General features: G+C 43.4%; 1 protein-coding gene across 2 annotated transcripts in view; it reads left to right on the plus strand.

The window, feature by feature from the left end:
* The window catches only part of ANO10 (anoctamin 10), a 144847-nt gene that overhangs the window by 53017 nt on the left and 76471 nt on the right, over positions 1-15359 (plus strand). For both annotated transcript variants that reach the window (XM_032235659.1, XM_032235658.1), the window contains exons 9-11: positions 1649-1831; positions 2646-2837; positions 5615-5743. In XM_032235659.1, the coding sequence (XP_032091550.1) occupies positions 1649-1831; positions 2646-2837; positions 5615-5743 (504 nt within the window). The remainder of the gene's footprint in view (positions 1-1648; positions 1832-2645; positions 2838-5614; positions 5744-15359) is intronic.

Here is a 15359-nt window from a genome sequence, read left to right on the forward strand (position 1 = left end):
ATGCATAAGCAGATGCTGCTGTTGGCAGGAGGGTACTTCAAAAAGTCAGAGCTGAACATTTGGCTTCATGCCAGTCATCTACCCACCCTTAATTCTAGGGGCAAGCTTTGGTATGTCCCATTCTGGCTGCTGTCTCCACCAACTGGGGAGAATGGTCCTTGGTCCTTACCTGATATGCCCGTTCTCTGGACGGTGGAGACAACAGGCAGCCCCATCCTTAGCTGACTTTATTCTGGGACTCTTTTTACTGATTTTTTGACTTGAATAGGTTGGGGGATAATGGAGGAGAGCGTGAGAGTGTTATCTATTCTTGTGATTAGCACCATGCGTCAGTCTACAGATCTACCTTCATTAAAGCTGGGAGGAGTCACCAGTGGTACCAGTGATGTCATAGCTATAGACTCAGTCCAATTGGTCACTGGACAGAGACAACCCATTCTGGCTGCTATCTTCACCGTTCGGAGAAAGAGCGTATCAGGTAACGACCAAAGCCCATTTTGGCAGCACTCCTGTTTGTAAACTAAGATTTGCTAAGATCATTTCTGTCATAGTACATTAACATACATACAGAAGATATGCAGGATTCAATGCCTTCATAAAATATATTTTTTAAAAATATATATTTGCATTTCAGACTTCAGAAGTGTCATGAATGGGGGCGAAGCAGTAAAAGTATTTAATGGAATTTTCTTGCTTACAAGAAAATTTTGCAGTAATAATATTTGAACTTGAAGCATTTTTAAAATTATCTTCTAACTGACATTTTGTGCAGAGAATGTTTAATTCAGTAAGGCTTCTGAAAGGTAATTGATACCAGGACTGCAAATGAATTATTTATATAATTATTGTTACACACATCTCTGATATCAACCTCAATACAAAAATCTGGATTACCGTATTTTTCAGAGTATAAGACGCACTGGAGTATAAGAAACACCAAGGTTTTGAAGAGGCCAATTTAAAAAAAAAAGGTTTTGCACTCTGCAAACCTCCCAAAAACATGAATGTTTTTTCCAAAAAAGGGCATGAATAGTCTTGTAGGAGGCTTGTAGAGTGCTCCTGGGGGGTGCCCCCCCAAAACGAGCAAAAAACACATTTTTTTGTGAAAATGAGCCCTTTTTGGTAAAAAAAAGGGGGGGCATGCATAGCCTTTAGTGCTCCTGGGGGCTGGGGGGGGGGCAAAATTGAGTAAAAAATTGGCCATTTTTTGCTGATTTTTGCCCTTCCCACGCCCCCAGGAGCAGTCTGCAAGGCACCTAAAGGCTATGCACAGCCATTTTGGTGAAGGGGACGGGGTTTTGGGAGGCAAAAAATGCTGTATTCAGTGTATAAGATGCACCCAGATTTTCAGCCTCTTTTTTGAGGGAAAAAGGTGCATCTTATACTCCGAAAAATATGGTAATATAATATATGCTTAAATGTTTATATCAGCACCGTTTGTTGGAATTCACTTGATCCTTTATTGGTTATAAATATATCACCAATGCTAAAGATCTGTTTATTTATTAAATCGATACATATGGCTGCCCACCTGCAAATGTAATTTTGGACTGTTAACAACACTTTAAAAGCAATGATTTTTTTTAAAATCACACATAAAATATGTTGAAGCACTGTTTAATTTTCGTTTTTTTAAATTTTCTTAAAGAGCTTGGCAACTTTACTAATAACTTCACAAGTCCTTAATCAGTTTGTGGAAGCTGCACTGCCTTATTGGCTACAAAAAAGAAGGAATAAAACAGTAGAGAAAAAGGTGAAAGCACTGGAAATAGATACTGACATGTCCTTATTTGAACAAGTTAATCTGGAAAAAGGAATGGATACTTACTTGGTAAATTATGCTATCTCCTTTCTTCTAATCCTATTAGATTTAATTCAAGTTTATTCAGTCAGTGATTGCCAAAATGATATAAACATATATCTTTATAAAAAATACTTGGACATGTTTGTGTTAATTGTGCCTAAAGATAGTCTATTTTATGAACTGTAGATTATGAAAATACTTGGATTTTAATATGCCAAGAGAATTCAGTTAGAATATAATAATGTACACAATTTTAATCCAAAATTCCATCTAGTTTACCTGCTTTTCTAAGTTTACATGTCTTGTATATACCTATCAAGTAAAATTTAATACATGTCCTCGTGAATCCAGGCTTGACTATTCCACTTGTAATACCTGTCAGTTTTCCTTTTGTTTCTTTAATTTTTTCCCCTTTGGGAAATGGCTGTCATTAATGAAAAAACTTTTGGGGATCAGCCTATTTTTGTCATTAGCTTTTAAGAGTATTTAATTTAGGGTTATGTTTAGCAATAATGTTAGTAATATAATATATGTGGTATAGAAATTACGTTGAATGTAGCTGTACTTTAGGAAAGAAAATTATCAAAACGGGTGACTCATAGTTAGATGTACACCTTTTCTTATGCAACAATGTCTTGAAACTCTTGTTTCATGTGAAATGATTACATAAATATGATTAATTAGACTTCAAACAGCAATAATTTAGAATGAATACTCTCATTTTAATCCTATTGTCCACTTTCATCTTTTTAATTAATTAGCCATGTACATAAATTTGCCAGGTGTTGTAAAGCTGCTTCTTATTTGAAAATTATTAATAAAATATTGTCTTTCTTTTCAGGGTACTTTTGATGATTATTTGGAGTTGTTTTTACAATTTGGTTATGTGAGCCTTTTTTCATGCGTTTACCCTTTGGCTGCTATTTTTGCTGTGCTAAACAACATCACTGAGATGTATTCCGATGCCTTAAAAATGTGCAGTGTTTTTAAACGCCCATTTTCAGAGCCTGCTGCAAATATAGGTGTATGGCAGGTAATTCATGTAAATAATTATGTTTTCTAAACTTTATAGATATTATTAGCATTGAGAAGATTAAGTCAAACATAACATATTTTTTAAGAGGCAACTGGACTTTCTTAAGTTTTTTTTGCAGACATTCCATTTCTCATCCAAGAAGCTTCTGGATGGTGGGAATCAGGGGTGGGTTGCTGCCGGTCCTTGCGAACTGGTTGGTCAATGGACCCGGAAGTAAGTTCCGGAACGCCTGCCCCGCCCCTGGCCCTGTATACCCGGCTCAGAAAAGCAACTCCGGGAAGGTCTTTTGGTGGCGCTCCCTTGTCTTTCAAGCCGCCTCATTTCCAATGCGGGGTGGGAGAAATTGATCTTTTTTGTCCCTCTCCATGGATCCCCACCCCAATTGGAAACAAGGTGGCTATGAAAGAGAAGGGAGTGCAACCCGCACTGCATATACAGACAGCAAAAGAAAGAACAGGAGAGGAGTTCCAAGTGGGGCTTTTCAAACAGCCAAACTCCTCTTCTGTCCCTTCTTTTGTTGTTTGAACAAGCTGTGCGGGTTGCGCTCCCTTTTCTTTCACAGTCACCTCGTTTCCAATTGGGGGAGGGGGTAAGAAATCAATTTTTTTCCGTCCCTCTCCATGGATCCCCACCCCAATTGGAAACGAGGTGGCTATGAAAGACAAGGGAGTGCGACCAGCACTGCATGTACAGATAGCAAAAGAAGGAACAGGAGAGGAGTTCCAAGCGGGGCTTTTCAAACAGCCAAAATCCTCTCTTGTCCCTTCTTTTGCTGTTTGAGCAAGCCGTGCAGGTTGCCCTTGTTCTGGCTGCCCCACTGCCCATGCACTCCTATGTTTTCCAAGGCATGGAGCGATTCCGGAGCCCATCCGTCACCCCTGTGGAAAACATAAGCGCGCACACACAGCCTGCACAATTACAGCCCTGGAGAGTGGAGACTCTCGGAAGGAAGCCAGAGGCAGTGGGGCAGCTGGGTCCCTCGCCCTCAGAGGGAGGAAGGGCCAGTTGGGAGAGGGGCTTTGGTCCTGCTGCCTCTGGTGGACGAAGCTTTACTGGCCCGTGGCGAAGATTGCGTCCCTCATCCTGGAGCCTTCAGAACTTGTTCTCATTCGCCCGGGCTTGTGTAGAGGCTTCACTCTCCAAGCCTGCAATTGTGCAGGCTGTGTGTGTGCGCATATGTTTTCCACGGGGATCAAAGATGGGCTCTGGAGTTGCTCCACGGCGTGGGGCTGTGGCTGGAACACCAGGAACGTGAGGGGGACCAGCGGGGCCTTGTCCTTTTGGAGAGGACCTGTCCCCAAAGAGGGCAGATGTGATGGCATTGGTTTTGGGATGTTCTGCGGAGCCCACCAGGGAAGAACGCTGCTGCCAGATACTTTTAACCATATATTTTGCTCCAATGTCTGCAGAATGCTGCAAAAAAACATGAATACATGCCAGTTGTTGAGTGTTTCAAATGTGATTGGAACACTCAACAAGGTGACCCCAGTATGTATGTGTGTATCTGTTTGTGTGTCTATGTGTATGTGTGATAGAGACAGACAGACAGTCAGACAGAGGCACAGAGAGATAGAGGGAATGAGAGGCAGACACAGAGGGAGGGAGGGAGGAGAGAGATACACACACACACAGAGACAGACAAACAGACAGAGAGAGAATCACATAGAGAGACACGGAGAGAGGGAGGGGGGAAGGAGAGAGAGGCAAAGACACACAAACACACACACACAAACACACAAACTCACACAGAGAGAGAAAAAGAAAGGAATAAAGAAAAAAAGAAAGAAAAAGTGAGAGAGATGAAAGAAAAAAAGAAAAAAGGGACAGAGAGACAAAAGGAAGGAAAGAGAGAGAGAGAAAGAGAGAGAGAGATAAAGAAAGAAAGAAAACACATGGCCGGCAAGCCACTCCCAGAAAAGAGGCCATACCCACAGAGTAGGTTCCAAAATTTTTTGAAACCCACCACTGGTGGGAATGAATGGTGGGAATTGAAGGATTTATATTCCTTGCAGGCAGCTGGTCATTTGCATTCTTTTAGAGAGTTGTTGAGGTCACTTGGAGGTTTATCTGTTTCCTCAGGGTCACCTGAATAGTGCAAATGGGTGTGGAGCCTTCTTGGAACTGCCGAAAGAACTGTGTGTTGACTGGAGATATATAATGTCATAACACTCCCCCTGTTGAGAGAGGGCTATTCAGTTTTGACATAGATGGCATCTTTGACACCTCTTTCAAACCAGCAGTCCTCTGTGTCCAAAATGTGAACTTTGCTGTCTTCAAAAGGGTGGTATTTGTCTTCTAAATGCAGATGGCCAGCTGAAATTTGTTCTGATGGGTTTGTTCTCCTATGTTGTGCCATGTGTTTATGAAGTGGTTGTTTTTGATATGACAACTAGAGTACGTGCTCACAACCAGCAAACCTGTTGCTAAAGTCCACCTCTGGGTTCAGCTGATAGTGGGGTATTCCAGGAGGCCGATCCACCCACTAATCAGCTGCTTGAGCTGAATCAGGCTAAGCATGCTAGCCAGATGAATACCGATGGATGCTGGTAGAAAGAGGCAGAATATTTTTTTCTTATTTTCCTCCCCAAAACTAAGGTATGTCTTATACTCTAGAGCATCTTATACTCAGAAAAATATGGTAAATGTATCATTGCTGAAATTATGCAGATTCTTATCCAGTTGTAGGTGCCAATGAATATTAAACAGAGTATCAGAATATAATGTGATTGTAGTTAATACATTTTATTTATTTTTTATTTCCTTGTTTCTTTTAGATGGCTTTTCAAACTATGACTGTAATCTCAGTTATTACAAACTGTATCCTAATTGGCATGTCACCGCAAGTAAATGCACTCTTCCCAGATTCCAAATCTGAACTTATCATAATTGTAGTGTTGGCAGAGGTAAGTCAAGGTGTAAATATTTCTTATATTTCAGAAAAAGTTACTATGTCTTACATATAATTTCTTGACTATCTTTATCTTGGCAATCAATTAATCCTGAAAGTTGTGTTAATGTTTTAATACTTTAGCAATCCCTTTGTACCATATTACATCTCTGCTGTAAAATATGAGTTGGTTATAGAAAGCACACACTTTATCTTGATAGAGGAGACTCATGAATTTGGTTTATGAAGGACAGTTATAAAGGCAAGATAGGTAAATGCAAAAGGGGTATTGTTGAAAACATCATTTCTTCATTCCCCCCACCTTGCTGTTTATTATATCTGACTAAGAAAAGACAAGGAAGCAAGGCTAAGAGCAATTGTTGGCAGAGATAAGAATTTACATCCACAATCAACTATAGGTAGTCGTCAACTTACAACCAATCATTTAAGGACTGTTCAAAGTTATGATACCGCCCCCCCCCCCCAAAAGGTAATTATGTCTTGAAGTTACATCTACTGCAACACACCTGTGGTTGTTTATCTTTAAGACTGACTTCAGAGAAGCTGCAGCACCCTGCCTATTCACCTCTCCCATCCTGCCTGTCCAGATTCCCACGGGCATTGGCCTTGTTTGCCATGCTACTGGATTCTATATACTCTTCCCCATCCCACCCCTATCACCTACCTTTTCATCTCCAGAACTCAGTAGGTCGGGGTAGAGAAGAGGGACAGGCCTTTTTGTTACTGGGCCACATGGCCCAATCCCACAAACAGCCATCAATTTCTGAGCAAAATATATACTGATGAAGCTAAGGCTAGGTTTAGCAAAGAACAGAAAACTGAGAGTTTGGAAATTGAGATCATTTCCAATTGTACTTTTAAATATATTTATAGGAATAGGAATAAAACTATTTTTGTTCATTTGCCATATATGATGGTATGGGTCCCCATTAGGAGTCTCTCAAGTTTCAGTCTCATATATCTTATCATGTTCTGGGGCCAAGTTTTCTTTTCCAAATTTAAAGTTGCTGGGTTCTCTTCCCACTTCTAAAAATGAATCTCTAGATCAAAATAACCATGCATATGAAAAACTAAGAAATCATTTCTTTATAAGACCATCAATTGTGTAGACTATGAATGGAAAAACCGTGTTTTCCCAAAAATAAGACACACCCTGCTAATAAGCCCAATTGGGCTTTTCAGAGCATGTGCCATAATAAGCCCTCCCCTGAAAATAAGCCCGCCACCCAACTATTTAAGCGCATGTGCAACTGGTCCCTACCATTACCACTGTACCACCTATTGGTACAGCTTCCAGGGCAAAAAGAGGGCCTGCCATAAAAAGAGCTGCAGGCGAGGAATGTGATCACTCCCTCCTGCCTGTTCCCTCTCGCGCAAAAAAATACCGCCCACCCCACCTCAATGGTAAAGGCAGCCTGCCTGGTTCCCTTCCCCACCGCCCCTTTAGCGAGGGGTGGCAGGTGAGGGGGGGGGGAGAGAAAAGTGAGGTGCACGTCCTAGCACTACCAGACTGACAGCTCCGCTGCATTCCTCACCCTTCTGTCCATTGAAGCCCCTTGTAAAAAAAACCTTGTGAGTTGAACTCATGAGGGTTTTTTTACAAGGGGATTCCTTGGACAAAAGGGCGAGGAACACGACAGACCTGGAAAAGTAAGAGGCGTGCCTCGTGGCCCAAAACCGCCCACCTCGCCCCAATGGTAAAGGCAGCCTGCCTGGTTCCGTTCCCCACCGTCCCTTTAGTGAAGGGTGGCAGGTGGGGGGGGAGAAGTGAGGTGTGCCTCTTACCTGTTCAGCCCTGGTGCGTTCCTCGTCCATTCCTCCAGTGAAGCCCCTTGTAAAAAAAACCTCGCGAGTTGAACTCATGAGGTTTTTTTTTACAAGGGGATTCACTGGACAAAAGGGCGAGGAACATGACAGACCTGGAAAAATAAGAGGCGCGCCTCGTGGCCCCACACCGCCCACCTCGCCCCAATGGTAAAGGCAGCCTGCCTGGTTCCGTTCCCCGCCACCCCTTTAGGGAGGGGTGGCAGGTGAGGGGGGGAGAGAAGCGAGGTGCGCATCCTAGCGCTACAAGACTGACAGTTCCCCTGCGTTCCTCCCACCAAGCCCCAATGATAACGGCGGGCCTGGCTGCTTCCCCAATGTCCCTTTAGTGAGGGGTAGCAGTGGAGGTGGGGAGAAGCGAGATGCATGTCCTAGTGCTACGGGAGACTGACAGCTCCGTTGCGTTCCTTGCCCTTTCATAAAAAAACTCCTCATGAGTTCAACTTGCGAGGTATTTTTTACAAGTGGCTTCACTGGACAAATGGGCTAGGAACGCAGCGGGGCTGAACTGGTAAGAGTCACGTCTCGCTTCTCCCCCCCCCACCTGCCATCCCTAGCTAAAGGGGCAGCGGGGAAGGGAACCAGGCAGGCTACCTTTACCATTGGGGCGAGGTGGGCAGTGTTGGGCTGCGAGGCGCGTCTCTTACCTTTCCAGCTCCGTCGTGTTCCTCACCATTGTGTTCAGGGAAGCCCCAGTTTAAAAAAAAAAAGAAAGAAACCCTTCTCGCGACTTCAAGAAGTTTGATAGAACTCGCGAGAAGGTTTTTTTTACCAGCGGCTTCCCTGGACACAATGGCAAGGAATGCGATGGAGTTGGAAAGGTAAAAGGCGTGCCTCGTTCTCGCCTGCCCCAGAAAATAATAAGCCCTCCCCTATAATAAGCCCAAGGCCATATTTCGTGGGTCTAAAAAAATAAGACCCTGTCTTATTTTCGGGGAAACACGGTAGATTATTTTATTTGTTTTTATTTATATTATTTTCTCACAAGTGACCCTTGGCATTTTACAAGATTAAAATTCACCAACTTTAATCTGTGGTTAAAGAAAAACCGCATGGATGTTTATGAAGATAAAAAAATAACTAGTTTTCTAATTTAAGGGGGTTGTGTAAAGTAACTGCTATTACTTTTCCAAACCTGATTCAAAATCATTAATTATATGCTGCTTGAGTAAAAAAGCCTAATTAAAAGTATTTTATAAATTTTTCTAAACCTTATACTGAACAAAATTGTTGATCTGTTATGTTTAGGTAATATATTTAGAAATTGTTCTTACAAAATGTTTGTTATAAAGTGATTAATCTTAACTTCATAATTATTATTTCAATATATTTCCATAGAAAAATTTAACGGATGCACTCACTAGCATTGTCCTTGGCTCATTCATCTTAATAAATTGATTGAGTTCTACCACGAGGGGGCATGTGAATATACAAGTTGCTACTTAATTGAATTCTTGTCTTCCATGAACTGTAATACTTTGAATGTCAAATGAAAACATTAATAGAATTTATAAAAAATATTCTGAAGTAAAATAACGCAATACAAAACTGAGTAATACAATTATGTCCATATTTACCCAAAGGTAATCACTGCAATGTTCAGTGAAACTTAACTAGTTAGTAAAATCAATCCTTAGTTTCATAAGTACATGTGGACTATGGAGTCACTAAGTAGTCATTAATAAACTAATCTACACTTATCATAAATCTGAATAATATTCCATAACCTAGAGCAGTGTTTCTCAACCTTTTCTTCACCACAGCCCCCCCTTAAATACTCTTTATGGCTAGGGACCATAGCCATGGAACCCCAAGACTGAACTCAAGATTTAAACCATAACATTTCTTTAAGTCTCCGCATGCCCCCTATGATGACATTACAGCCCTCTCCCCCCGCAAAGGATCTGCAGACCACAGGTTGAAAACGATTGGCTTAGAGACTTTTATAAGTCCCTTTGGAAATGTGGTTTTTTACAAATTAATGTACTGGAATATAATTCATAATAAATTCAATAGAAACAAAGAAAGAATCAAATTGATCCAGCTGCTACTTGACTGTAACTATAGCTCCTTTATTCCCTCAGCTCCATGCTTATAATACCCATTTTCCATTTCTCTCTAGTCCCTTCCCATTCTTATTTCACTTCCCATTCTTATTTCACTTCACAGTTGTTTTCCTTCTTTCATAATAATTAAAATTTTCACTGGCATTTGCTAAGTGTGCTGTCATCATGCAATCCATTTCATTTCAGTTTATTTTCCATCTTGCAACCCCTATCTCCAGTTTCCATATCCCAGTTTATTGTAGCCTATGTAACATTTGTTATATTATACCTAAACAGTTTATTCTAGGTCAGGGGTCTGCAATCTTAAACAAGAGGTATTTGGACCCATTTCCCACAGAAAAGAAAACACAAAACCTGAGTGGCCATAGCCAACTCAATGTCACTCCCCCCCAGTCATATGACAAACACCCCAGCCACGCTTACCCAGGTTTTGTAGCTCCCAATGTTTTCTGTGGGTCTCTCTCCCTCTCCCTCCCTCCCATTTATTTTTGTTTTTCTCTTTTTCCTCCCTCCCTCCCTCCCTCCCTCTTTCTTTCTTTCTTTCTTTCTTTCTTTTTGCGATTCCACATCCTTCGTGGGCTGCTCAGCACCAGCAGCAGTCCACTTCGTGTGGCTCAGGAAGGGAGAAGCTGCTGCTGCAGCCCCCAAATACAGAAAGGGAAGAGCTCTGGCTTTCCTCCACACCTACTCACCTGAGCGCACAGTGGCAGCTGCGTGAGGAAGAATCGCAATTGCCACTGCGTGATCCCAGCCCAGGATCCTGTTTGTTTGGGTGCACCCACGTGCGAAAGATAGAGATGAGAGAGAGAAAAGGGGAGAATTCCCTTTTCTCTCCCTCATCTCCCCCTCCCCCCTTGTGTAGCAGGAGGTGAGGGCTGCCTTGAGCGCAAATGCTCCTGCGCTAAGGCTCTGGCCATCATCTTGTGTAGCCCCCCCCCTTCAGCTGAGTACAGCAGGCACAAGCTCCAATCCGAAGTGGCGGGAGGTGAAGGCTGCCTTGAGCACAAATGTGGCGCAAAGGCAAGTACAGAGCCGCTTTGCTCCTGCACTAAGGCTCTTGCAACCCTTCCCCTCCTTCTCTTCTCGCCCACCCTGGCTGGCTATGTTGAGGTTGGGAGGGTGTGCACAAGCGGGAGAACACTCCTCAAACGAACGGCCAGCCTAGGCCAAAAGCATCTGTGGGCTATGCATTTGCGCTCGCTTGAGGAGGGTCTCCCCACTTCTGTACATCCTCCCAGCCTTGGCACTGTTCAGGGTGTTGTCACACACACACACACACACCACACACACACACACACACACACACACACAGCTTTCATTGAAAAGCATCCTCCAGGCAGCAAAAGTCCCCCATGCACGTTTTAAAGCCATGGCTGGGAGCATCCCCCTTTCTGTAGTCCTGTCCTCCCGGATCCCATTCCCCACCCAGCCAGTCCTCATGTTAGTGAGGCCAGCATCGGTCACAGGTGTCTCAGGGAGCAGAGAGCAGGTTGCGCATCTCCCCAAGCAACTAAAGCACACCCGGCACCAACAAGGGCTGGAAAAAGCTCAAGCAACAGTGAGGCACCGGAGAATCCGCTCCAGCTGCTTCTCCATCCCCCACCATCACCCTTGTCTTCTCAGGCCAAGCAAGAGTGACTGGGAGGGGACGGCGAGGGGTGGGGCCAGCCAGGGGTAGGATCATCTGACCTGGAGCCACACCAGAGGGCCCAAAGAGCCACATGCAGCTCCGGAGCCGCAGGTTGCCAACCCCCGCTCTAGGTTAATAACTGCTTCCTATTATCATTAGTTTCAGCCTTCTCTGTTCTTTACCTATGTCTCTATATAGTAGAATTAGTTTGTTTTGACCTCGAATTATAGATGAAAAATAAATATGAGAGGTTTTCTCTGAAAAATAAAGCCATATTTAATGTTAGATGTAATGTCTCATTCTATTACACTTCAGTCTTGCCCATCTTTTATTAGGTTGGAGACCTTGCAATAAGTTTGTACTGAAGAGCCTTATTCCTCTAGTGAACATCCCCAGGATTCTCATAGAAAGTTATTTTAATTAATGAAACTTATAAGTTTCCTACTTCAAATAGTTGAATGTTTTCTTTTCTTTCTTTTTTACCAATATAGCTTCTTGTTTTGTTAATGGGTTTTGTTTTGTTTTTCCTGTCCTTTTTCTAATTATCTTACAACTCTCTCTATACATTCCTAAAATATTTTTAGAAGTTGAATGCATTGTTTTAAAATTGTATATATATCACCACTTTTTTTTAATTCAAGAAATTATTTAGAAAAGCACTTTTTTCTTCCTGGAACTTGTCTTCATGGGCCTTCCTAGAATCAACATGTTTGATACCAATTACAAATGTAGGATTTCCCTTCTCCTTCCATTAGCTAAAAGAGAGAGACAGTTTGCGGTATATTTAATTCCTCCAGTTGTGCTAATTAATGTTGAAAAGGAAATTGGCAAAGCATTTCTTTTGTTGGTGGATTTAGTGGAGATAGAATATAGAAAATTTGATAAGATTAAAAAAGGATTTTTTGTTATTTGAGGAGCACTAGGTACTATTTGCCCCAAAGTGCAGTGTTTTCCTTTAAAATACTTGCTGACATAAAAGTGTAGGCTGGTAGCCATAAATATTTTGGCTTTCTCTACCTTTAATGGATTTAACAAGTCTATAAATTGTTGTAAGAATACAGTGAATTAGATAAAGAGATGTCTGGTATCTAAACATTAATAGAAGAACATTTTTATTTATAAAACAAAAATTATTGCTTCACTTCCACTGGACAATTATGCATCTTTAAAAGAGGAAATTATTGGATTCAAAAAATAATTGACAATGTACTCAAAATATAGCACTGGCTCAATGATTGGTTATACCGTATATACTCGAGTATAGGCCGACCCGAATATAAGCCGAGGCACCTAATTTTACCACAAAAAACTGGAAAAGTTATTGACTCGAGTATAAGCCTAGGGTGGGAAATGCAGCAGCTACCGGTAAATTTCAAAAATAAAAATAGATACCAATAATGTTTTTGAATATTTATTTCAAAGAAAAACAGTAAACTAGCGGTGTATTCAATGAAATACTTCACTCACCTCATGATGCTGATGTCCCGCTGTGATGATGATGTCCCGTGCAGCCGCGGGAGCGATGTCCCGCCTCCTATGACACACGGCACAGTGATTCCTATCATTGGATCACTGTACCAGAGGAGGTGGGACATCGCTATGTGGCTGCTTGCCATAACAAGGAGGAGGTGGGACATCGTTGCAGAGCGGCAGGAGGGGGAGGAAGGGGAATCGTAAGACAGCCCTGCATTACATTAGAACGTGAGGAGGTGGGATGGTGCGGTGCGCGCTGCGCGGCAAACTGACACAGAGGGAGGGGAAACTCACAGGGGCACTGGGCCATTCACGAGTGTCACCCAGCGGCATGGCCCCACCCCCTTTTCTCCTCCATTTCGGGCAAATTTTTCACTGACTCGAGTATAAGCCGAGGCGGCTTTTTTCAGCCCAAAAAGTGGGCTGAAAAACTAGGCTTATACTCGAGTATATACAGTATGTGGTTTCCTTTGAGACAGATGTTATTTCACATATTAATTTGCTCCTAGAATACTAGGTTGTTTTACAAACATTTAAGCCTGAAAATTACCAGGAAGTCAGTAAAATGGATATTGCATGTATTTATGACTGCAACTGCAGTAATGGTAATAATATATAGGCACATATATAGGCACATCCACGAAGATTCAGAAGGACAGAGATTTGACCTAACGGGGACCACAGTTGTAACCCAAGCAAAATCGAGAAAATTCATTGAAGCCTGTTTTTCCACCAACAAGTCAATAAACAGACATATTGACATCAATCTGGTTACCAATCGCTGAGAATGAAAGAACTGCATCAACCGCCATGGTGAAGATAGCATTTAAATCGAACAAACAACCACCACTACGCCATAACAAAACCATAACCCATCAGTTTACAAGAAATCAGACCACATCTCAACCACAACAATTAGCAAATCAAACAGTCTGAAACCAGACCATGACTCAGAAGTATCCAAACAAACAACACTAATTTTTCATCAGAGTACTTAAAACCAAAGGCCATGCCTCAATAACAACAGCCAGCCAATCAAAACAGTCCAAAGTCAGACCATGACTCAGCAGTAGTCAAGCAAACAACATCCACACTAATTTGCATCAAATAAAAAGGTATTTAAAGACCAGTGTTCTGATCAACAAACACAATTGGGCTGGATCCAGGCGATGGTGAATGCCTCCCTTCGGGAGGGCTTCTTTCCTCCGCCATTGAAGACAGCGGTGGTGAGACCCCTCCTGAAGAAGCCATCTCTGGATCCAGCCATTTTGAATAACTACCGTCCAGTCTCCAACCTCCCCTTTGTTGGGAAGGTTGTTGAGAAAGTGGTGGCCTTTCAGCTCCGACGGTCCTTGGATGAAGCAGATTATCTGGATCCCTTTCAGTCTGGATTCAGGCCTGGCTTCAGCATGGAAACCGCTTTGGTCGCACTGACCAATGATCTCTGGAGAGCCAGGGATGGAGGTCATGCCTCCGTCCTAGTGCTTCTTGACCTCTCAGTGGCCTTCGATACCATCGACCATGGTATCCTTCTGCGACGGTTACAAGAGGTGGGGGTGGGAGGCACCGTTCTTTGGTGGTTCTCCTCCTACCTCTCGGACAGGTCGCAGTCAGTGTTGGTCAGGGGGCAGAGGTCGACCCCTAGGCCCCTGAAATATGGGGTTCCACAGGGTTTGGTCCTGTCCCCCCTCCTGTTTAACATCTACATGAAGCCGTTGGGTGAGATCATTCGACGGCACAGGATAAAATACCATCAGTACGCGGACGATACCCAGTTGTATCTGTCCGCCCCGTGCCAATTCAGTGAAGCAGTTGACATGATGTGCCAGTGCATGGAGGCTGTCAGGGTCTGGATGGGGGTTAACAAGCTTGCGCTCAATCCAGACAAGACCGAGTGGCTGTTGTGTTTCCCTCCCAAAAATTTGGTTAGTACTCCATCACTCAGGCTGGGGGGTGAAATTTTACGCCCCTCAGACAGGGTTCGCCATTTGGGAGTCCTCTTGGACCCACAGCTGACCTTAGAACATCATTTGTCAGCTGTGACCAGGGGGGCATTTGCCCAGGTTCGCCTGGTGCACCAATTGCATCCCTACCTGAACCAGGAGGCACTCGGAACAGTCACTCATGCCCTCGTGACCTCAAGACTGGACTACTGCAATGCGCTCTATATGGGGCAGCCCTTGAAGAGCATTCGGAGACTTCAGCTCGTCCAGAACGCAGCCGCGCGAGCGATTGTGGGTGCACCTCGGTACACCCACGTTACACCTATCCTCCGCGAGCTGCACTGGTTACCGATTGGTCTCCGGACATGCTTCAAGGTGCTAGTCGTCACTTATAAAGCTCTTCATGGTATTGGGCCTGGGTACTTGAGAGACCGCCTGCTGCCAATTACCTCCCAAAGACCCATTAGATCACACAGATTAGGCCTCCTCCGGGTTCCGTCTACTAGCCAATGCCATCTGGCCACTACCTGGGGGAGGGCCTTCTCTGTGGTGGCTCCGGCCCTTTGGAACGAGCTCCCCTCAGAGATTCGCACCCTCACCTCTCTCCAGGCCTTCCGAAAAGCCGTTAAAATCTGGCTGTGTCGGCAGGCCTGGGGTCGATAAGTTCCCTTCCCC

The sequence above is a fragment of the Thamnophis elegans genome, chromosome Z (genome assembly GCF_009769535.1).
Source record: "Thamnophis elegans isolate rThaEle1 chromosome Z, rThaEle1.pri, whole genome shotgun sequence".
NCBI classification, from domain to species: domain Eukaryota; kingdom Metazoa; phylum Chordata; class Lepidosauria; order Squamata; family Colubridae; genus Thamnophis; species Thamnophis elegans.